This window comes from Semicossyphus pulcher, unplaced genomic scaffold (assembly GCF_022749685.1).
Source record: "Semicossyphus pulcher isolate SPU_LCO1_2020_fin unplaced genomic scaffold, fSemPul1.0.p SCAF_3, whole genome shotgun sequence".
In the NCBI taxonomy this organism is placed as follows: Eukaryota; Metazoa; Chordata; class Actinopteri; order Labriformes; family Labridae; genus Semicossyphus; species Semicossyphus pulcher.
Genome location: NW_027211704.1, coordinates 14,117,498 through 14,140,875, shown reverse-complemented (window position 1 = coordinate 14,140,875; position 23,378 = coordinate 14,117,498). Strand labels below are relative to the sequence as shown.

The following is a 23,378-nucleotide window of genomic DNA, read 5'->3' as shown; positions in this document are numbered from 1 at the left end:
CCTCAGCTCCATATGAAGTGGTCTGTAGAAGAGATACTCACAGGGAACCACTGAGGAATTGCGGTTCTTCTCCTTGTTGCTGTCTTTGTGGGCACTAAAGCACTCCACAAAGCGCGTGTTGCACTGACTCAGCAGCTGGAGAGAGAGAGAGAGAGAGAGAGAGCAAAGAGCAGATCAGAACTCAAACCAGGTGTTGCTCCTGGTAGTCGGTGTAAATTAAAATCAGACATGAAAACTAAAGTATAACGTTGTTCAACACCTGAGTTTGACAGCATTGATAATGAGCGTGTAAAGCTCAGGAGGAAGTGACACTACGCAAAAGCAATTATTTCGCTCTCCTGATGTCGGAGCGTGATGAAACACTCGTCAAGCTTTGCGTCGGTGACAGACACGACTTTATTACAGCCAACATCACACGCTTTAAATCTATTCCCGTCTGGAGCCGGGAAGCCACCCTGCGCGTCGATAACCGGCCTCTGATCCAAACGCCGCCTGGACTTGGGCCAGTGGCTCGGCCGCAGATGGTGACAGCTCGTCTAAGCGGACCAGTCAGACTCCCAGAAGGTTCACTCACCCTGAACTGCTTCTCCAGCTGCGTGCGGCCGGCCGAGTTGGGCGTGAGGATGCTGTTGACATAACTGTGCAGCTGCCAGGCGGGCACTTCTGTCTCTGTGCTCAGGATGTCCTCCATGAGAGCGTCGTGGATGAAAACATACTGCTCCTATAGAGAAAGTGTGTTATCATGACATAAATTATATAAATACAGACAAAATTTTAAATGTCTGTTTTTATTTCATTCAGGTTTTATTAGAGCCAATCACAGCCAGTGAGCAGTTTGGCTGACAGACAGAGACTGTGATGACAGGTGGCATTTTAAAATAAAATGGCATTTGGGAAACATTTAGCTGTGAAGTGAAAATAGACATTTAAAAAAAGAACTGCAATCAGAGGATTGACACGTACTCAGAGCTTTTAGTCTTGCGGATGTAGTAACAGCACAGTGTAGAAATATACTCAGTATAGCTATAAAATGTTGCTCATGTACAAGAAAACGTGCAAAAGCATCAAGATATATTTTAAGTACGAAAGGTAAGTACACGTCCTGCAGACAGACCCATTTCAGATTTACATATATTACATTGTTGAATTATAACTGTGGATTCAAAATGTCTAAGTATCAATTTACTTTGTGTAACTGCTTGATATGCTGCCGGAGTCAGAGAAGAAGTATTCAGTTGTGTACAAAACAAAAACTCTTCTTGAGTAAGTTCAGGCAGACAACTCGAGCTGCACTGATTTCAAACTTGACATGCGTCATTCTACACGATCACCTGACAAACACTTCCTCCCAATTTGGCGTCTATTTAAGCTGCAAGATGTCCGGTCCCTCTCTCTCTGCCCTGCACCAGTACAGCGCTCATACTTTCAGCCCCATGACCACTTCAGCATCCACCTGCAGGCTCAGGCTAGAGGGGGTTTAAGACGTTATCTCATCACTCCTCAAATGTCTGCACGTAAAGTAAATCTGCGAGGAGTGATGAGGTCGATGAGGAGGCCAAACACAAGCTATGTTCTGTTTGAACTTCATTGGGGCAAAACATAAACAGAGCCAGAAACAGCTGACAGTTACAGCAGCGACCTGTGTGCATTAAGGGGGCATTTACACTCACATAAGCTTGGAAGAACACATAAAATGACCTCTGACAGCCAGCACGGACTCATTCTGATATCAGACATCTGTATGCATCTGTATGTGTTTCATATGGTGTTCAGAGTATAACAGTTGACACTGTGTGTGACCTTTACCTGAGCTGAGAGCATCACACTGAACAGCCCTCACACCTCCCCGTCCATCTTAAATGAGCTTTGACCTTTATCATGTGAGAGACGGAAACGGTTTCACAGCATAAAGAGATTTTAAAGTTTCTCACCTCCGTCTGAACTAGGTAGTTGCGTTGTGTGCGGATATGTTTGAGAAAATCCAGGACGCTGACTGTGCTTTTGTCCTTGATCTGTTGCAGCATGCTGTCAATGACGATGTAAGTTCCCGTACGCCCAACCCCGGCACTGAGGAGCAGAGCACAAAGCATCATGAGCAGAATACGGGCCCATAGAGGGAGCTGAAAACCCAATCAGCATATATATGAGAGCGTAGCACCCAGAAGTTACATAATTATTTAGCCCCGGAGCTGCGCAATGAGATGTGTACCTGCAGTGCACCAGGACGGGGCCCATGTCTGCAGTGCGAGCTGCTGAGGAGCGGTTGATGAAGGTGAGGACAGGGAGGGTGTACTCTGGTACTCCCATGTCAGGCCACTGAGTGTAGTGATACTGCACCACGATGCGCTCGTTTAGCTTCCCTTTGGGGTTCCCCTTCTGACCCTAGAACACGAGAGCAGACGGATACAATGCAGAGTTGCAGACACACACACTTGAATGTTAATAGTGCAACCAAATTAAGCAACTCCAAAGGTTTAATCTCGCCTGTAGAGAACTTTACAGAAGCTGGAGCAACTTGATTAAGGTTCAAAAAGTGAAACTAAACAGATTCCAGGAAGATTTACAAGTGCAATTAAAGTTCATTGCAACACGAGTCCAACTCTCGCTCACCTTTTTTACTTTAGTGTTCCTGATATGGAAATGCCGCAGCGTGTAGCAGGCGTGCACTTTGGTGCTTTTCAGCGTCACCACAATGTTCCCATACTGCTCGCTGTTCTCTGTCGGCCAATACTGGTCACATTTTCTCTGGAGGGCACAGCAGACACGATGATTAATACAGCACATCTGACACTCTCTGTGAAGGGTTTCTTTTATATATCTGCTCCTTGGGTTGGTTAAAGTGATCTTACTCTGCCTTTCTCCACCAGGTTGGTGATCATGATGATGATTCCAGTGTTCTGCTCCCACACCATCCTCCAGAAGTCCTCGAATGTGGACTTGAGAGGACCCTGAGCAGCTATGTACGCTCTGGGTCGGTTGTAGCCCTGAAAGAGGAGAGTTGAAGAATATATTTACCGTTATGATTCGATCAATATTGTATAAAATTACCCACAAGCCCCGATGTAGCTGATGTGAATGGTGTACTGGCGTAAGACATTGATAGGCTGACAGAAACTATAAATATTCATATGTTAGTCGATATCTTTAAAACAGATACCCAGTTTTATGGTTTTAAAATGCATCTTTCAAACACAAAAACAAACAAGGAGCGGCATCACACAAAAGAGGAAAATAAAACATGTCAAGTGGTGAAGCTCACATCCACGTAGTTGGCGTTGATGTAATCCGAGTGTTTGGCATCCTTCCCCGCCAGAGCTCGTAGTTTCACCCTGCTGTGGTCATCTGAGGAACACATGACACATTTTAATGTAAAATATTAAGAAGGATTAAAACATCTTATAAGAACATGATTGGATTTAGCAGCAGGAGACGTCATAACCAGATTAAACAGCTGACTCACAGGCCACGATGTTGATGTATCTGTTTTTGTGCTTGTTGTCGGGATGGTTGGAATGTTCTGCTGTGATTTTCAGGTCTGCTGTGGAGCGCTGGACCTCCTGCAGAGACACAGAGTGGAGAGATAGATTTTACTTTACAAGGAGAGACACAAGTTAAATTCTGAGGACGTTAAAGTTGCTTAAAATGCTCCTGCACTTTTATAGATACTGAATGTTTGTATTCCTTGAAGTTATAATCTTGAAGATCTCAGTTTCCTTCTCTTTGGAGGCACCTATAGCTGCAGTAGCACACTTCCCAGATATCCAGACAGTGTTGCATGTGTGACGTCCACGGTTGGCTCCGGTTGTAACTCTTGATTTTCCTCGCTGACGGTCGCTTTCCTTTTCAGACTGTTTGCCTTCATCTGAGCGTCAAATTTGTTGCTCTTTCTTTGGATTTTCACTTATTTTTGAAGTTGTATCTGTAGTCATCGATCTTTTCTTAGTTTGTTCAGCCATAGTAGATTACTGTTTACTCGCAACACTTGCAGAGACCGGAAAAGCAGCTGCTTAGCTCCGCCTACCCTCTCTGGCAGACCAACCACTGCTGGCTGATGGAAAACACGTCACTAACTGGGCGCCGCTTGTGATTTTTTTCTGCTAAAATCGCCAATCGCTAATCACCACCATTGTGTTACCTCATTTGGCGATAGATAGTGACTTAACAGACATTTATTCAAATGAAAATCTTCTTACTTTAACATGTAACACTTTTGCGTTTCTGTTGGTCTCTCTTTTCTTTAAACTTGACCCTCATAAGGAGCTCAAAGATGCGGATAAACTGCACAGCAGAACCTCGACCCCCCTACCGCCTGTAACATACAATAATCACTGCAAACACAGCGTCATCGTGGTGCTTTGGAAAATAACGTACACGAGCTTCACATCAAATGACCCCAATTAGAAGCAATCGTCCCGGGGGAGAAGCGTTTGCCTCGTTTCTTAACCTGGTTACACGCAGAACGTGTCCGCGTCCGGTCAACCAGCAGACAGACCTTCTCTTCTAATTAACCTCTCGTCTCTCTTGATCTTTCTCTCCGTCTTTCTCTCTCCCATCTGTTCAAAAAGGAGCAACCCTGCACACAAACACATGCATGAAACGCTCTCTAACCACTGCTCAGACCGCAGGAAGCACGTGCACGGTAGAGAGAGGGAAGTGAACTGTGCTGAATAGTAATCGGTACTTAACTCCAGAGGACAAAAAAAAAGGCAAATGTACTGTTACTAACTCTGCGATCTTATGGGGGGGGGGGCTTTCACGTCCAGCCTGTTTGGTTTAGTTCAAACGAGCTCTTGTGCAGCTTCGGCGTGGTCAGGCTGCTGTGAACGCTGTAATTGGGACTAAACAAGGAGACTACGACCGCTTGAAAAGGAGGATCTCTGTTTGCCTCCAGGCCGACTGCGGCAAGGTTTGTTTGTGGCATGAAAGCCAAACAGAACAAACAGTGGATTTTATGATAGTAGACAAGTAAAGTCAGATCTTTTAAAGTAAACTCCTCCGTGTGTTTGCCAATAAAAAGTGAGTCAAAAGTGTGAAATGTAGCTGGAACTAATCCTCGGTCCCGATTCTTTACTGTGCGGTTAATTTGTATGAAGCCAATGTGAATAAAAAACAACAGAGCAGAACTAAACATCGCGTGAACCAGCTGAACCCATCTCCAGAGTAAAAGCACCACTTTTTACACAGCAAAGGTCAACAATGCTTCAAAATGAATCATCAGTGGAGAGGTGCTGAAAGTGTACCTCAAACTCCTCAGAGAAACCCTGCAGGTTGTTTTTGTAGAGCTCCATGATGTGTTTTACAAAGTGCTTCACGGGGATGGCCTCCATGTCATCTGCGGGAGGAGAAACACAAGGGTTAGAAAAGTGTCCATCAGTGTGTGTGTGTGTGACTATTAGGGCTTGTTTCAAGCTACCATGTGCACTGAGGATGATAGTAAATGCATGAGTGTGTTGGCAAAGCAAAGACATGGAAACGTAAGTCGTTTGTTGCCGTTATAAAGCAGCCAGGCGGCAGATATGGTGCTACAACTGAATTTTACTTTCATTTTTTAATTAATGCTTTTTTCCCGGATAATCCGATCAGTTGTTTGTTCCGTAAAATGGTGAAAAAAGTTTTCCGATGTCTTTAAATCACTCGTTTGAAGAAGCTTAAAAGAGAAGAAGCTGTCATTAAAAAAAATGATCAAACTGGCTGCAAACTAATCACTTAATCGACCCATCGCTGCAGCTTTAAGGAAATATCATGCAGTCTTCTGACGTCGTATTTGTTAACAAAGCAAATAAGGAGCAGATTAGGAAGAGAACAGAAGAAGAGAACAGGCTATTTCTCGCTGTCTAACAGACTCATCTCGATCACAAATGTCTAGATTTGGTATTTTGAGCATTTATAGGAGGGAGCATCTGTCTCCTCTGAGCCAAATCAGCCCCAAATCACACATGAGGGGATTTTGATCAGGCTGGTCACCATCACACTGAGACAATAGTGAGGGGGACCCAGCTGTCATCGCCGCTGATACCGGCCAATGTCTTAACTAAGGCAGCCTGGCAGCTGGGGCCTGTAGGGCTCTGACTTGCCTCAGTGGGTACAGCGTAAAGGTGAAGTCTGGCCGGTTAATCGGTTCATCTATCAAAATGTCTTTCCTCCCCTGTATTAGTGTCAAGAGACGTCTTTCAGTCTAATCAGCTCATCAGGACGGTTCTGGGTGAATTGTGGCTTTTGGAGCTCGACACTGAAATGAAGAGCGGCTGGTTGGGCTGTTTTTTTACCCCTGGCATGATGCGTCATTGTGTAGAGGTGTGTCAGCATGCACGTCTGCACATCCCACAACAATAAGGGCCAAAAAAACACATCAGGAGTAAATATGCTGTAAACATGTTTGTGAGAGAGAAGAAAAAGACAAAGAAGATGGAAAAGGAATAACAGGGTTAAAGAAGAAAAAGAGGAAGAATAAATAAAGGAAGGGAAAGAAGAAAAGGAAGAAAATGGAAAAAGGAATAAAGGAAGGAAAAGAAGAAGGAGGAATAAAGAGATAGAAGAAAAAGAGAAGGAAGAAAAGAGGGGTAATGGAAGAAAAATAGGAAGAAGAAGAAAAAATGGGTAAAGGAACAAGAAATATAGAGATGAAGGACGAAAGAGGAAGAAGAAAAAAAGATTTAAGGAAGAAAATGAGGAAGGACTAAAAAAAGTAAGAAAAAAAGGCAGAAGGAATAAGGGAAGTAGACAAAAAGAGGTTGAAGAAATAATGGGATAGAGCCAGGAAGAGAGGAAAAGGGAATGAAGGAATAGAAGAAGAAAAAGAGGAAGAAGGGATAAAAAAGGAGAATATAGAGATAAAGGAAGAGAAAGAGGAAGAATGGATAAGAAAAGAAGAATATAGGGATAAAGGAAGAGAAAGAGGAAGAATGGATAAGAAAAGAAGAATATAGGGATAAAGGAAGAGAAAGAGGAAGAAGGGATAAAAAAAGGAGAGTATAGGGATAAAGGAAGACAAAGAGGAAGAAGGGATAAAAAAGGAGAATATAGAGATAAAGGAAGAGAAAGAGGAAGAAGGGATAAAAAAGAAGAGTATAGAGATAAAGGAAGAAAAAGAGGAAGAATGGATAAGAAAAGAAGAATATAGGGATAAAGGAAGACAAAGAGGAAGAAGGGATAAAAAAGGAGAATATAGAGATAAAGGAAGAGAAAGAGGAAGAATGGATAAGAAAAGAAGAATATAGGGATAAAGGAAGAGAAAGAGGAAGAATGGATAAGAAAAGAAGAATATAGGGATAAAGGAAGAGAAAGAGGAAGAAGGGATAAAAAAAGAAGAGTATAGGGATAAAGGAAGACAAAGAGGAAGAAGGGATAAAAAAGGAGAATATAGAGATAAAGGAAGAGAAAGAGGAAGAAGGGATAAAAAAGAAGAGTATAGAGATAAAGGAAGACAAAGAAGGAGAAGGGATAAAAAAGGAGAATATAGAGATAAAGGAAGAGAAAGAGGAAGAAGAAATTCAGGACAAAAAAGAGGAGGAATAAATAAAGTAAGAAAAAGAGGAGGGAGAAATGAAGGCATACAGGGAGAGAAAGAGAGGCAATAAAAGCCTGATGAATGTGCAGTCAATAGCAGGCTCAGCTGTGCTCTTTAACTATGATATCACAGGCCTGAAATGTCCCCGAGCCTTAAGCTGCTGTGGAAGTAAAGTCTGATATCGACAAGCTGCCACGGCGCTGCTGCCCAGGACATTAAAGGCTACAATAAGCCAGTCGCACAACTCCTACAGGAAGTGCTCCCAGAGTCATTTCACATGTTAATGAACAGAAACTGTGCTAATGAAGACGTCGAGGTAATAGAGAAAAGCATTTGAAGCTGTTAATTGTGGCCCGAGGACGAGACCAGTAATACCACTTCAAGTCAGTTAAGATGCCTTTTGTCATGTGTGAGAGGTCTTAGTCTCGGTTTCAGCCTTTAAAGCACCGTTTTAGCTTGTAGGTTAAATTGTGTTTTACACCACTAATGTTTAAACCATCCATCTTTTATCTTCAGCCAACTATATTCTTTCATTTGCAGCCATATATCTGCGATCTTAAGCTAACTGCTTCCTCTCTTAATCCATCAATTTAAGCTAACTATTTGAACTGTTACTTTGAACACTTCTTTGCTTGCTAATTCTTAAACTCTTAAATGTTGTGTGCTGTTGCTAAAGCTAACTAAATATGGACATTAACATGTATTACAATATTTTTTCTTTCTTCTAGCTTTTTAGTAATCTTTCTACATAAGCTAGACCACCATAGAAGTACTATATAATGTCAGTACAAGAAGTCACTGATCTAATAAGAGCAACAGTGAATCCTGATTAAACTTTCACATAAAATGATGGATAATTGAACAGCAATCAGATAATATACAAACAAAACAATCTGGCTCACCTGGTATGGGGATGACTGGTATATTCTCATTGGCCACCACTCGTGGGGAGCTGCTCTCCTCCACATAGAAGTGAGCTGTCTGGAAAAACCTCCTGCGGGGACACACACACAGAGGAGTGCAGTTGGATACCACGGTAAAGTCTATTAGGGAGTCGTTATCCTTTTGTTGTCAGATCCGGTCTGTCAACATCAGCATGTAGAAAGTTGAATAGAGTGACACGGTGGATGGCAGGAAACTGCTAATGAAAACCCCAGAGTGGTGGGGACACAGCTGATGGCACACAGATAGAGTGTGTGGCGGCGAGCGACTCCTGGAAACACAGACCGAGCCGACTACTGGGAACAGGTAAACAACTCACATCGACGCACAGCGCAGAGCCAAATTTAGCTCTTTATTCAAAACGAACACAAGTAATCCAAACACAGATTCTCTCCGCAGGGCGACACGCACCACGTTCAAGAGGTCCCCCTCAGCTGTGAGGACGACAGAATCAAGGTGCCTTTTCTGCTGCTCAGTGCACATGTCCTTATGTTGATTAATCGAAACAGTACGAAACATTTACTACACCTGTCCAAAAGTGTTTCCTATTCCTCCAATATCCAAAATGTTAGCGCCCCCTGTTGGACAATCCACCCCAAGTTTGACACAGTTCAAGCTCCAAAGTTCACAGACGGAAAAAAGCTAAGTTTGCCAAATCAGAGCCAAAAGCTGATATGCTGAAAGCAGCTGTGCTCTTTAGAGAATACCTCAATATTTTTTAGGGATATTACAACTTTAACATTCCACATTTAGGATGTTGTACCCTGAGAAAAATCAACAATTCATACATGCAAAGTGATAAGTTACTTAAATAGAACTGAAATAAATCTCCTTAATATTTAGAAAGCTCCTGTAAAACAAAGAAACCATCTCCAAGTGAGGAATCTGTAAGGTCCTGAACACCTTTGCATGCACATCCCCTCAGCCTCCACCTCCTCACACACACACACAATGTATACAAATGAATGCACATAAAAAAGACCCACGTTTCATCCCCGTGCCAGCAATTCCCAGGTTTCATCCTACCTGTACTTTATGCAGAGGAGGGAGCAGATGCTTGTCATTCTTATAGAGAGACGGAACAAATATAAAAAGGCTGCACTGCATATAAAAAGATAAGGAAAAAGAGATGGAGGGAGGGGAGAGAAAGAGAGGGGGAGTGAAAACAAAAAAAAAAAAAAGGGAGGAGAGTCCCCCTTCCGGCTTGCGTCACAGCCTCCAAATCTAATGCCTCCCCGTGGGTGCAGATGTGGTGCAGCTAACTAAGCAGCGCAGTCGACACCTCCTCCCCAAGTCCCTCGCGTGGTCTCATAAGAATAGTTTGCTTTGGGGGGGGATGGAATGAGATTTGTGGAGAACACCACAGAGAGGCATCACATTTAACACTCAGCATCATGACTCACTAACAAAATGTGATTTCTTTTTTTTTTCAAATGAACATCTGTGAGTTTTCTGCAAACACCTCAGAGGCTTCCAGATGTTTACTCTAACGCTACCAATTAGTTCCACTGTAGGCAGCCTCCTGACCTAAGATCAGCCGGAGAATGAACAAGCTGCAGCTAAGACGAGGGGGATGAACTCCAACTCCATATTCTACATGAATATATTCCAAACAGATAGATTGAGATATTAAGTTGTTGGTGACAGAAGCATCAGTAAGGAACTCGCTGGCTTTAATAGCCGAGCTGTCAACAACAGAGGCTACGCAGAGCATGACGACTAAAGAGAGTGTGAATGGCTTGATTTCATCTTTCATCATGGTCTCCCCCCCCCCACACACACACCCCCAGGGGAAGCAGGCATTGTCTGTGAACTGTCAAGAGATGTCACAACAACAGCTGTGAGGGCCATTTCTAATCTCAGCTGCCCCGGCTCTGCTGCTCAAATACCACAACTCACAGAAATTCATCCACAGGATGAGTCTTCTTGTTTTCTAGTCTGTTTTCCGAACGTCAAGACAGAGCTGATAGTCAAGTTGTTATTTATAATGCACTTATATTGTCTGACACCAGAGTTAGGCATATGACCATTCAAACGTTTGCTGTAAAAGTACCACAGAAGAAGAAGAAGTATCAACAAAAACCCGCTTAAAATAAACATCCTGCTAGCCGACTACAAGCAGACCGTAAACATGCTCGGGACCAGCTGATGAAATGGTCCATAGTGCTATTTGTGACTCATTAACCATCCCCCATGCGCCAGTGGCCTGGCCTGTGCAATTACTGGAGATCCAATAGGGCGGCTGGAAATCAGCCCAGCAGATGAAGACACAGCTGGGACCCCTCCTGGCTCTGTAGGGCCTTCAGGTCTCCTGACCCTCACCAAGGTGGGCGATGGGCCTGATGTACGACGCACAGGCAGGACGGCAAGTCTTACAACCAGGCTGTTTGAGATTGATGCATCCATGTGCAGAAAGCAGACACATCCAAGCTAGACAGGCCTGAATGTGGAGCAGACTGACAGGAAAATCCAGACATGCATGAAGGTGTGACCCAGAATGAGAGTGAGGAAACATGGATGAGGTTAATGTGGGCGAGAGGCAGCTCTGAGGGAGGTTTCACTGACAGCCTTATCAGAATGAGACATTTCTCTATGCACAGCTTTTGATGTGATGACATTTATGTAAGGCCTCGCAAACTAAAGTTTTTTACTTGCAATTGAGCACAATGTCCAACAGTCCCAGAGAGCTGGAACCCTCTATTCTCTCATGCAATCATTTACACAAGATGTGGGCCGGCCACTGCAAAGTGAATGACTGAAACTCATCATCTCTAATCAGACAGTCTGCAGCTGCTTTCAGACACGCGGTGTGCTGTCCTTGCTGATATGCTGCAAGACAGACTGGAAAACCAGCTTAATAAGTACGCTCTGCTAACGCGCTGAAACACGGGGTCGCTCCAGTTTAAGGCTCTATTTCTTTATACTGATTTTTTTAAAGCAGTTTGAATGTGATGAATGAAGGACGTTTTGGTATACTGAACTCACCTCCAGTAGACCATCACAATCAGCAGCATGATGAGGCAGAGCAGCGTGAGAGCAGACACCACCACCAGGGGGACGATCCACACCATGCGGCCCATCCCCGGGTGGGGGCTGCGGGTCACGTCGGACAAGACGCTCCCGTCTGGACAAAAAAATACATGCACATGAACACATGCCAGAGATATTCTGCGGGCTTACACAGACTCTCCCTCCTTTTGTATGAAATTGTAGCGTGTTTCAAATCACTCTTTTGTTTGTGGAGGTACATTTGCATGTCAAAGTGTCTTTTTTGATGCTGCCACCAGGGGTCGCCAAAGTCAGAATTATTCTAATCCGACACATCGAAGCTTTAACCTTTGCCGTCATACAGTATGTATGGCTTCAATCCTTCATCCACACCAGGACCCATGCTTAAATTAAACCTGGTCTGAGCTCAATGATTAACTTAGATCAGCTCAGATCATAACCTCCCAACCTACATAAGTTACCACAAGACAATATAATCTTAACCTGAACAAGCTTTGGTTGTGCCTAAAGTATAACACAAATATTTACTGCCTGATTATAGCTTACAATGGATGTTCAATGTACTATCTCACACTCTTTCTAATATTGTGTTGGTGAAAGATCTGGTAAAAAAAAATCTTCAAAAAGCCCTTGAAGCGAACTGAAAGGGATTCCTGGAGGCAGAACCCCTGTGGCAGCCGGCTTACTTCTGCCTTCAGGCCTCTCTGCTGTATTGACACAAAAGCCTGGAGCTTTATCTTTGACTGGGAAGGTTACCAGTGTAGTTACTGCCTTAAATCAAGTTATTTGTTATGCTAAATTTGCCAGTGTTTTTACAATCCTGCTTTGGAGCAAAGCCCTGCCTCGTTTGATAGCTGACAACAAGAGAAGTGAACGTTCAAAGGGCTGTTTTTCTGTTTGGGAAGGATGTAAGAACGGAAAGGTAAAAGAACAACACTGTGTTATATCTGTGTGTGAGCGGGAGGTCTGCTCACCGGTGTGGACGGAGAAAGGCCACTGACTCTTCTCATCCCTGCCCGTCTTTGGAGACAGCGTGGAGCTCTGGGGAATCTGCATCTCTGCGCTGTCGTTTCGAGGCTCCTGAGAGGAGACTGCGTTTATTGAATCGGTGCGATTCATCCCTGTGTTTATTAACTGTTCGTCCGCCGTGCTCGCAGGTGCTCTGACTGTAGATTTCCCCTCTCCTTTCTCTTTGGCTGTAGACGCAGGGGTGGGGATAAAAGGCTCTTTGGCCACAGTGCTGTTCTCTCTCTTCTCCTCATTCTCAGGTGACGTTTTGTTCTTCCTCTTCTTCTCCTCCTCTCCCTCCTCCTGCTCGCTCTCTCCCTCCTCCTCCTTCTCCTCATCCTCACCCTCACGTGCAGCCTGTTTGTCCTCAGACGGGGCGTCCGTCTCGGAGGCCTGGGGCGCAGCCTTCTCGGTGCTGGGCTTCTCAGGCGGGACGGAAGGATGGGTGGGGTTCGGGGTGGCTTGGGGCGCCTGCGTGGGCCAGGCGGAGCTGGGTAAAGAGGAGAGGACTCCTCCGCTTACGCCCAAGCCTGCAAGCAAGGTGCTGGTCACCACTGACGCCACGGTGGCCTGGCTGCCACTAGAGGAGGGGCCCATGCCTGTTGCCATGGAGACGATGGAGAAGTGGATGCCAGAGGACGTCCAAGTGGAGGAACCGGAGCTGATGGGGGCCATGTCGGCCGAGGACGCTGGAGAAATCGTGGGCTGAGGGACACAGGTAAAAAAAAAGTGGTTATGAAACAGAACATGACATCATTAACTAACACAGCCATCTTCTGATCAACTCACCATGCCGGTCTTTACAATGCGAGAGCCTTCAAATATTCTTGTTGTATTCGCTTGAAAATAAATCAGAAGAAAGAATCAGAATAGACGAACATTTGATCCCACAGGGAGAGACAGCAAAGAGTAATTGCATGTATGGTAAATGTAGTTCAGGTACGTTGCAACCAAAAAAAGCATTTCATGTGTCTGACATTCAAACTTTAGGTTCTTTAAAAACACATCATCCCTCAGTAGTTGGAGTGTTTGCAGCCGTTACCTCTGAACAGCAGCGTTTGACTGAAATCACTGCGCAGGTCGTGCTGACACACCGCCTGCACCCTGAACAGGTACAGGACGTCAGGAGACACGTTAGTGATGACCGCTTTCTGCAAGAGACAAAACACACGCACGCTTCAGACACTTATACCACATATACAGAACATACATATTGTAAGTAATGTCTGCATGTGTGGATGAAAATGTATTTTAAACATTGGATGCTGTCACTCATTTTGCCTCAAATGAATTAAAAACAGTCAACAGTCTGTGACCCACAAGTTCAATGCATTTTAAAAGCTCCATTTCCGCCTAATTTAATAGTGTTGTGCAGTTTGCAGATGGCTGTAGTTATATTAAAACGGCCCTCAGAAGGGATGGGTGATTGCCTCTGGTGTTGGAGAGCTGGTATTTCACTCAGATAAAGGTGTCCAGAGATAGAAAGTGAAAATTGAAATGGAAATGAAGTGGGCAAAGTAAGAAAGAGTGACAGCAGAGAGAGAAGCGGAGAGGGGACTGTCAGGAAAGCGACTGATCGTCTGTACTAATGTCGGGTAGCGACAGAGAGCACTTCACGGACACATTAATCATTCTTTCAGGCGGCTTTTTGAAATAAATGTATAGAAAAACTTAAAGTTGTACGGCTCTTAGCAAAATAAAACAGGAAAAGAACAAATTCATATTAATTGATTATTTAAAAAAGAATTAATCTATTAAAAGACAGTTTGTAGCCTCACATGTCAATCAAGCCTCACCAAGGCAACAATACTCATCTATAGATTTTCCGCTTTATATTTTAAGCTATACATTATAACAGAGGATCCTCGATCCTCTTGTGTCTGATGTCAAGACCACTGAAAAATAGAAAATGAAAACGAGGCTTCAGAGATACGTCGGCTCAGCCGGAGGACCTGAGGGAGCCGCTCGCCTGATAGGGAGTTAAGAGGTCAGTAAATGTAGCTGGGGGGGAGGCCGAGGGTAGCAGGTAACCAGCGCAGGGACACTGAAATTGCAGTGAGATGGTTTCTATATTTAACATCAGACGTGAATGCTGTTGCAGGTTTCTTCACGAGCTGCAGGTGAGACGTGGTCGTCTGAGGGAGCGGGAGTTCAATGAGCTACAATAATGGAAAGGAAAGGAGATAAATGATTGTTTATCTTCGGCTGAGGGTAGAATTAGTCAAATTTGTGAGGCGGTTTTGAGTGCAGGAAGCCAGATTTCATATTCATTAAAACCTGTAAGTCTCTAGTCTGAGATTCAGGAGCTAGTTTGCATGTTTAAGATCCCTTCCAGGCAAGTTTTCAGAGCTGCGTGGAATTAAATTGCGGAATGATGCTCTGTTTTCACAAAATAGTTCAATTACCGAGTAAAGAATCTTAATTCCCTCTGCAGAAGTTTTCCTCTCAGAATCTATGAATATGCAAATATTGTTCATTTTAAAATGTTACTGCTTAACACAAGGTGTCTCCCATAATTCACTATCCTTAGTGAGTGTGCAATGAAGGCTTCAAGACGCCAGTTTGCTCCACAAACTCTGCACAGATCCGCCTGCGTCAGTGCAGAAAGCAAAGAACATGCTGGAGTGGAAGGTTTTTCAGCTAATGCAAGAAGCAGGATGTAATGTTTCTAATGTTTTAAGCCTTTCCCTTTAAATCCCACCCCTCTCTGCAGTCGCAAAATCAGTTGAAGACACTAGCGACTAAGTATGATCCCTCACCAGCTTCCCACCCATGACAATGACGACTGTGTTTACTGGAATGCATGACCGAGCGGGAGGTAGAACTGCCACAAGGGAAGTGATCCCAGGTCTGCGAAACAGTGGGAGAGTGTTTTGCCCCTGCACTTTTTTGTATCTAAAGAGGCAGCCATGCAGACTATCAAGACAGTGGGGGTCAGTGGGCTTTAAAGAGAAGCCCAGCTGGGGGTGGGATTCCCACAAACGGAGGAGATATGTGACCAGTGAGAAGAATATATAGCGTGAAAAGAAAAGCCCTGTAGGTGTAAGCTCCTGCAGGGGGGAGGATATATTTCTGTAGAGACAGTGAACGCTCTGCTGGAGAGACACAGTAAGAACTGAAGTGGTAACTCAATGCTTAAGGCACACGAGCAGAATTGTATGATCACTGGTGTCAAAAACTTCACTGAGATCTAAAGAGCGACACTCGCACGGTTACTAAGAGAAGACAGTTTGAGTTCTGAGCACTGCCTCCGCCGCCTGAAAACACACAGGGGTTTTTTTTCCTCAAAAGACTATTAGTTTTCAAATTGTCGGAATAAAAAAGCTGTTATTCAGTTTATATTGCTTTTTTCTGTGTTATCTCGGAGCCTATAACACAGGAAGCGGCATCCCGGCCTAAAAATAAACACATAGATGATGGAAAAATGCTTAAACCCAGAAAGGTCACAGGTGCATTTGTCAAATCATCACATATATATCAGTTCGACCTGTCAGACAGTCTTACGTGTCTATTCTTAGACAGGTGAGTGGCAGGGGAGTGTCTGGCCCCCTCATATCAGCCAACAGCCACACGCAGAGTTCATCACAACCTGTCACCTCCTACACACACTGTCACTGATCCCGCCCCCCCCTCTCATCCTGCCTGAGGCTCGAGGCAGGTTAAACTAAACATGCATATTAAACAACAACAACAAATGGAGACAATTCGGGCAGGCTGCTTTTGTCTGGTACGAGCAGCTGTGAGAGGGAGTAACGCTCACCATGCTCTGGTCTCCGGTCTTGGTGAAGGTCTTTTCGTCGGCGACGTCACGTTTCACCCAGCTGTAGGAGACCATGTAGCTGGTGATGGGGGGGTGGTAAACGGTGAGAGGCCGCTCCCAGCTGACCATCAGTGCCGTCTGGTTCAGCGGCTTGATCTTCATGCTCACTGGGGCACTGCTGCACACTGGGAAAGATCAGAATAAAAAAGAAAGACAATGAATCTTTGTCAAGATAAAAGATAGTCTGTCTGAATGCAGGCGGGTGAAAATAAAGAGCTGTTGCTTAGACGACTGCTTGACCACATGTATCTGCGTTGGTTGACATTTGTGGGCAGAATGCAGGTTAGCTTTTAACAGGCCTATTATTACTGTCTGCTCCTGACTAGACACAAAGCCATTTTCACTTCAGAAAGGTGCAAGATAATACAGTAACTCAATAACAACAGCCCTCCCAGAGGCTCGACTGAGGTCAGGCAAAACCTCACGAGTCAGTGTATACTGTCAATCTGGATGCTTTTGTCTTTTTTATGCCGCAACACCGCAGGAGAAGAAGAACCCCAAACAACTGGGTGTACTGCAAAACATTGGGTAGAAAATAGTGTAACTTCCTGCCCGTACGTAATTAGCAAGTTCCTGTCTGTTCCACATTAAACAGGATGCATGAGGAGGATGAAAGGAGAGCCGCGAGCCGGCCTCTAGGTGGCAGTGCAGGCTGCAGCATGGCTATTTACACAGGCGTCTGTCAGCATGAGTAAGGGACAATGTGGACATGCTTAGCATATCAGGCAAACAGCAATCAGGAACCGGTGTCAGCTGATTATATGCACACAGGCTTTCTGTCAAATTGAAATTGTCACCACAGTTTTCTCCATTTACACAGTGAAGCTGTGGTGCAAATTATGCACCATGATATGCGAGGGGGAGACAGGGAGGAAGGAAATCAGTCAGAGGGACAGGGGAGGGGTGGGGGGGGGGGGGAACAATAGCAAGAATATCTCGGGGTGTTGATGAGGTGTGACAGGTGTGAAATGCATTAGAACCCGTCGGATGTCTGTTGTCAACTTCAGTAAGTCAACAACAGTCAACAGCTCAACAACAGCTGAAGACATCATAGACATCATCATTACTGCCGTGACTGTCATCATCCTTTTCACCGCTAACACCGGTGATAGATCCGCATAACAAATATCAACACATGTATGTGCTGCTTTGCACCTTGAAATACAAAAGTGTCGTGATGCTTCTTGCTTAAAAAGAAGGGGGTTAAAAGTGTTCCCGATAACTGTGGATTACATGTAGTGAACATGAGGTGTCTGTAATTAGACGGAGTATTGATCTAAGGCAGAAGGCACTTTATAAAAACCTTCATAAGATTAAGTACAGAAAGGCAGCAACATTAATTAGAGCTCTGTTCAAATATGTGTACAAACTGAGATTTTGTCAGACTCAATTGAAAACAAGAATCAGTGACTAATAACTAATGTTGAGTGCACATGCTCGTGTCACTCTAGAACAATCCTACATATATTGCTCCTCTGAGGATATACACACTGTTACCTCCCTCAGAGGGGGGTTCACCTCTGTCTGCAACACCACTTAGAGCAGAACATGATTCTCTCTCCTGGCACCGTCTGCCATAAAGGCGGCGAATTGACTATCAACAAAAAGACATTCCTCTGCTTCTCTTCTCTCAAGGCTGTACAATATGTTTGAAAGAGGATGTGTGCAGATGGCATAAACAACACCGTCACTGGAACCGCGACGATTGGAAAATAAAGCTTATTTTAACAGGAATAATTGGTGTTTTCTTAGCTTTGTTGAAAAGTTATGCACATGATTTACACAGTAAAATGAGACTACAGTACTTAACACATGATAATGAGTGACAACAACACAGTCTGGTTAACAACAGTACCATCATAGACTGTGGTATAAATGCTGCTTGGATTAATCAATACGTTTTAGTTATGTACTAAAGGTCAGGGGAAAATGAATTGGCATTGTGCTATTTTATGACATTTTAATGATAAAATAATGACAATACAATCAAGAAAATAATCAACAGAGTGACTAATAATTAAAAAAATAAATAAATACCACCACTAAACAACCAACTTATAAACAGGAGTATCCTAAATCTGGTCTCCACTTGAGGCAAAGAGTTGCATGCATAGAGTTAAAGAGCTTAAGCAGAAATGCAGTATTAAAGCTAACACAATAAAAACAATACTGCCCCATATATCTTGTTATTACAATGAATCTGCACCACACAAACTGAACCTGTTGTCTCCATCATAAAGGCTTTCCATGCATCTCTAATAGCCAAACAACTTTTACAGCTGTGAGAGCCAAACTGATGGAACGTTCAGTCGAGGTGTGGCCCTGGATCTCGCAGCTTTTACAAGCAAAGCCATCATTTACTGCGCGCAGATAAAATACCCCCCACACGCAACCTTGACAGACGTCACCCCTGAAGATGAGACGCTGTTTACTCCTCGTGCCTCCCATTAAGTTTGGATTCTTACATTTTTATACAGTGGGATAGAAAAGCGAGAGAGACACAAAGAAGAAAACGAGCAAGTGGGAGGGGGAAGCGGGATAAAAAATGAACAGACACTGGTCCACATTCATTTTGCCTACTGACATGCCACAAAAGCAATTTCACAACTTAATTTGTATGGGTCTATTTTAGCTGAGCCACATATTAATGATGATTGCTGATCGGCCTTGTTAGGGTGCTCCAACTTCATCACAAGCATTCCCAATCAATTCTCCCCGCCAGACACCAACAACACCACTTTAAGGCTCAGCAGCCTTTCTCATTAGTCTCAATAGTTCCTGTGCTGTTCTGTTAAAGCAAGCAGCGCAAGATGCACACATAAAAGAGACAGAAGAACAAAAACCCTCTATTCAAGCCCTGCATGGGGTCTGTGCTTTGTATTAATATGTTCTTTGATATAAGAATGACTTCTAACAATGAGAGAATGACGTGTGCTCTATACAAGCCTTATCCAAAATTCAGGAAATTTGAATAATAAGCTATTATTCTGGTGATTTTACCGCATCAGAATGTGCTCTGTCAGTTATTTCTACGCAACCAAAAAAGAAAAATAATCACCATCTATGGTCCTATTATACAATATTTACTTATTCACAGCATTGGAGACCCTTTGAATGGGTCTCCATGCAGAGCAGCTAAATGAGCTTCCTTAATTTGGTCCCAAAATACAAACAAAGATCTCATTTGTAATAATCACTGCAGTCCCTGGATTTCTAACCACAAAGAAAATAGAGCTAAAAAAACAAAGGATTAAAAAACAAGAAAAAAAGCACTGAAGAAAATATGCGGTCGAAATTTTAATTACCCACCAAAGACGTCTTTTTTACATGAGACTGAGAACATCATTTTCTGCTTTGAATCACAGGAGGACCCCAGGTAACACGTGCCCTGTGCAATTACCATTAATAACGTATTTTAGGGCTCTCAGATTTCTTATAATAAATAACAAAATTGAACACAAATGCTGATAATTTAAGATTTCATTTTGGAAACACTCATTCTACATTCGTATTGAGGCATTATTGGACAATATTTGCCACAGTTTGACCACTTCACCGTGGGGGACCAATGTGGAACATGAATGACTATTTGCTAACCCCCTTCCCCAAACAGTGACTGTCCAACCGTAGCTCCACGCGACCAGCCTGTTAAACTTTAGCTTTCATCCACATGCTGAAGCTGTATTTGTGGGACTCAAGAGTGATACTCAGAATTTAAAGAGTTTGAAAAGTAGTGTCTTTTCAGGTTGTCCAAAAAGTGTAGAACTGTAAGAAATGGTTAAAAGAATTAAGTTCATCTGCTCTTAGTAAGCTGCAATTGCTGGCTTGTCAAGCTAGCTAGCTTAATACCTGTAACAGTGTCCTAGCGTTAATTCAAGGGCCAGAGAGAAGCTTTTTTCTTTACTATATCAATTTAATTTATTAAGACTAACCAGCTCTACACTGCAACACCAGAACAATGCAGCTTCTTATTAGTCTGGGCTAATTCATGTATCAACAACTGGTGAGGATGCTAGCTTTTGTCAGAAACATGTAGCTTAAGACTTTAGCGTTATTTAATGTATGGTGTAGCCCATAACTTCATATTTTAGACCCGTATACAGGGATTTCTTTTAAGTCAAATAGAGTCAGGCATAAAACAGCCTTTTAACCAGCTTATTATGCTAGCTTATGTTAGCTTCATTAGCTTACTAGCGACGGTAGTCATTTCAGCTAGCAAATCGGTGGTAGTGGGCTTAAAATGATAAGCATGTTTTTGTCTGCATTTATGTAAAATTAAAGACCCATCGTTTTAAAATATAATAATATTAATAAGAAGTTCCAGTGGCGTTGGTTTAGCTCCGTTTGTAGAGCAGGCGCCCCGTAAAGCGAAGCTATAGTCCTTGTGGCACTGATCGCAGGTTCAACTCCCGGTCATTTGGTGCATATCATCTCCCACTTTCCTCCCCATATTTCCTGTCTATCCTCAGCTGTCTTATCTAATAAAGTCCAAAGCCAAGAAAATTATCTTAAAACAAAAAAAAGAAGAAGAATGTCCAGTGGTAAAACTGCCACTCTTATCATAGTTAACTGCATATGTAGCATTTCTGTGTGCGACAAGCAGTGCAACAGTTACTAAGGGGTCAGCACTTGTGAGAAGTAAATAACAACAAATGAGGAGGTTGTAAACTACAAAGACTGCAGTATATAATCAGGTGGTTATGGCTTGTGTCACAGCCTTGGTTAGGACTTTGGGTAGCTCATGGAGAGGATGTAGTTTTTGCTAATATCTGGCCTATACACAGTGTGCATCATGTCAAACTAATCCACACTTAACCGTTATACAAACAACCCTGCCTTTAGTTTACAGCAAACTCTGACTCAGAGTAATTTGGCAGCGATTCACGAGAACTAATAAAACCGTGAGTAATGATTGTAATTAGATGATTGTAATTACAGGAGGTCCTTGGAATAAACCAGTAGTGCTTTACTGCAAAGAGGGGGAATGTGAAACAATGCACAGCTTACCTCTTGAAGCCTCGGTGCTGTGAGGGCTTTCCAGAATGTCAGTCAAATCTCTCTGCCATGCGTCCTTTACGGCTGACTTATAGACTTTCCTGTTGTCCAGATTCTGCAGGTGCCGAAAGTTGTTCCTCAAGTAGTCCACAGATTTGACGTGGTCCTGCTGCTCTGTTGTGAAGATGTGGTAAAAGAACTCCAGCTACATGGTGAGGGAAAAAAGGGACATGAATTTCAGTTGCTTTTCTGTCACTGTGTGTTTGTATGTGAGTGTGTTTGAGTACGAGAGTGATGAATATAATATATCATGCAGAACTGCATTTGTAGCCACTTGCCAGCAGCTGACTGCTCACAAATAGAGTACAGTATTTGCAAGAAGCACTGCCAGCACAGGCACCAGCAGGCACGGACCTCAATCATCATCCCGGCTACCTACCGGGCTGTAACTTCTCAATGGGGGCAAATTTGTGGCCATTGATTGCCATGAATGATCTCCTGCCGCGTGCAGTAATGACTACACATTACAGATACTGTGGAATCAATGTGTCCAATGCGTGCTTGGAGAAATGAATTACAGGTTCATAAAGGACTATCTGTGAGCGTCACAAACATCGCGCCGGTGGTCAATATTCCTGCAGCAGAAGTCATTTCTGAACAAAAGATTTGTCCTCCTGGAGGCTGATAGAAAATTCCACTGAGCCCTGCAAATTTCTCCGGCACACAACGCTCTGGAGGATATGCAGCTGGGTAACTGAAGAATTGTATGTATAAAAGATGTAGCGAAGGACTGTGCATGGGATCAGCAGAAAGCACGGGGCGTGATTTGGAATATGTTATTTCTAAAAATCACAAACAGAAACAAAAAACGATGAAGGTGAATTAACCTTTTTTTATACTAGAAGGATTATTGAGCAGTAACCCTCATTTACATGTTGTTAAGTCAATAATAAAGGCAATTAAAAGACAGACAACAAAGTGATATAAGAACCAGAAAAGAGACTGATAAAAGGCCATTAAAAGATCAGAAAAATGGGGGAGATATTGGACATGAAATTAAGACAATTTAAAGGTAAAATAAATTATAGGTATGCAAGAAAACGCCTCAAAATGTAGTGTAATCTATAAGTAGTTAAAAAAAATACAAAATACTACAAATAAAGATGGAGGTGGCGCTTTTTTAAATAATACATCTTTCTTTTACTGTATATTAACCTGCACTAATTTGGATTACATTTCTGCATGTGGAAGCCTTGCATAGTCTGTTACCCAGCCTTGATATGCAACAGTATTCTATTTAAGACCCTGCATCAGACAAACAGCATGATGTACAGTACAAGTGCTATCTCACAAGATCATTCAAATGCCAGTAATTGGCTTCCTCTTCCTGCTTCCCCCCTCCTCTCTACGGGCAGTTATGGTTCGTATGCAGAGGAGTAGGGGAAGAATGAGGGAAAGGGGACGAGGTAGATGAGGGGAAAATAGCTTGTGCATCGACCCTGTGGGACAGCAAGTGATCCACTGACTGCGTGCAAATGGGATCTGACTGTGCGTGGAGAATATAGCTCTCTGTACGTGTGTGTGTGTGTGTGTGTGTGTGATTTAACGCACCTGTGGGTGGGACAGATACACCGGCCTGGAGAAGATGATCCACTCCACTACCTTGCTGCAGGGCGGGGTGGTCAGAGAGCCTGTGTATCGGTAATAACTGTCCACAGACGAAGGCAGCAGATCTCTCAGGATGAACGACCGGAGGTGGGTCTCCTTTTCTGTGAGGGGCAAAGAGTCCAAAGTTATCAGTACACAAAAATGAAAAGAACGGCCTTCTTTACAGGGACAGAAACGCCATATCTGTCAGTCTTTAATGAAACCCTGAATATCCTGAGTTACATTTACACTGACATTTACATGGTTGTTTCGTTTCACTCTCCCTGTGACATTTTTACTGCCTTCCTGAAACCTCCACCAGTGGAACGATGGTGACAGCAGTTAAAAGCCTCAGCACTTGTTATCGCTCGGGCCAGATCTCTGTGCTCAGATGGGCTGAGAGAAGAGCAAAGGGAGAGGAGTTAGATAAAATGGCCTGCACGGACAGAT

At 43.5% G+C, this 23,378-nt stretch overlaps 1 protein-coding gene across 1 annotated transcript in view; it reads right to left on the bottom strand.

Moving 5' to 3' along the window:
* Positions 1-23,378, bottom strand: part of ca16b (carbonic anhydrase XVI b) — a 111,507-nt gene that overhangs the window by 5,171 nt on the left and 82,958 nt on the right. Inside the window, exons 7-23 of the mRNA XM_069678200.1 lie at positions 22,893-23,050; positions 21,294-21,486; positions 16,227-16,411; positions 13,509-13,617; positions 13,256-13,305; positions 12,433-13,171; positions 11,435-11,573; positions 8,410-8,501; positions 5,241-5,332; positions 3,461-3,557; positions 3,260-3,342; positions 2,850-2,984; positions 2,611-2,745; positions 2,210-2,382; positions 1,932-2,067; positions 575-721; positions 42-135 (exon numbers count right to left, since the gene is read on the bottom strand). Of these exons, the coding sequence (XP_069534301.1) occupies positions 42-135; positions 575-721; positions 1,932-2,067; positions 2,210-2,382; positions 2,611-2,745; positions 2,850-2,984; positions 3,260-3,342; positions 3,461-3,557; positions 5,241-5,332; positions 8,410-8,501; positions 11,435-11,573; positions 12,433-13,171; positions 13,256-13,305; positions 13,509-13,617; positions 16,227-16,411; positions 21,294-21,486; positions 22,893-23,050 (2,757 nt within the window). The remainder of the gene's footprint in view (positions 1-41; positions 136-574; positions 722-1,931; positions 2,068-2,209; positions 2,383-2,610; positions 2,746-2,849; positions 2,985-3,259; positions 3,343-3,460; positions 3,558-5,240; positions 5,333-8,409; positions 8,502-11,434; positions 11,574-12,432; positions 13,172-13,255; positions 13,306-13,508; positions 13,618-16,226; positions 16,412-21,293; positions 21,487-22,892; positions 23,051-23,378) is intronic.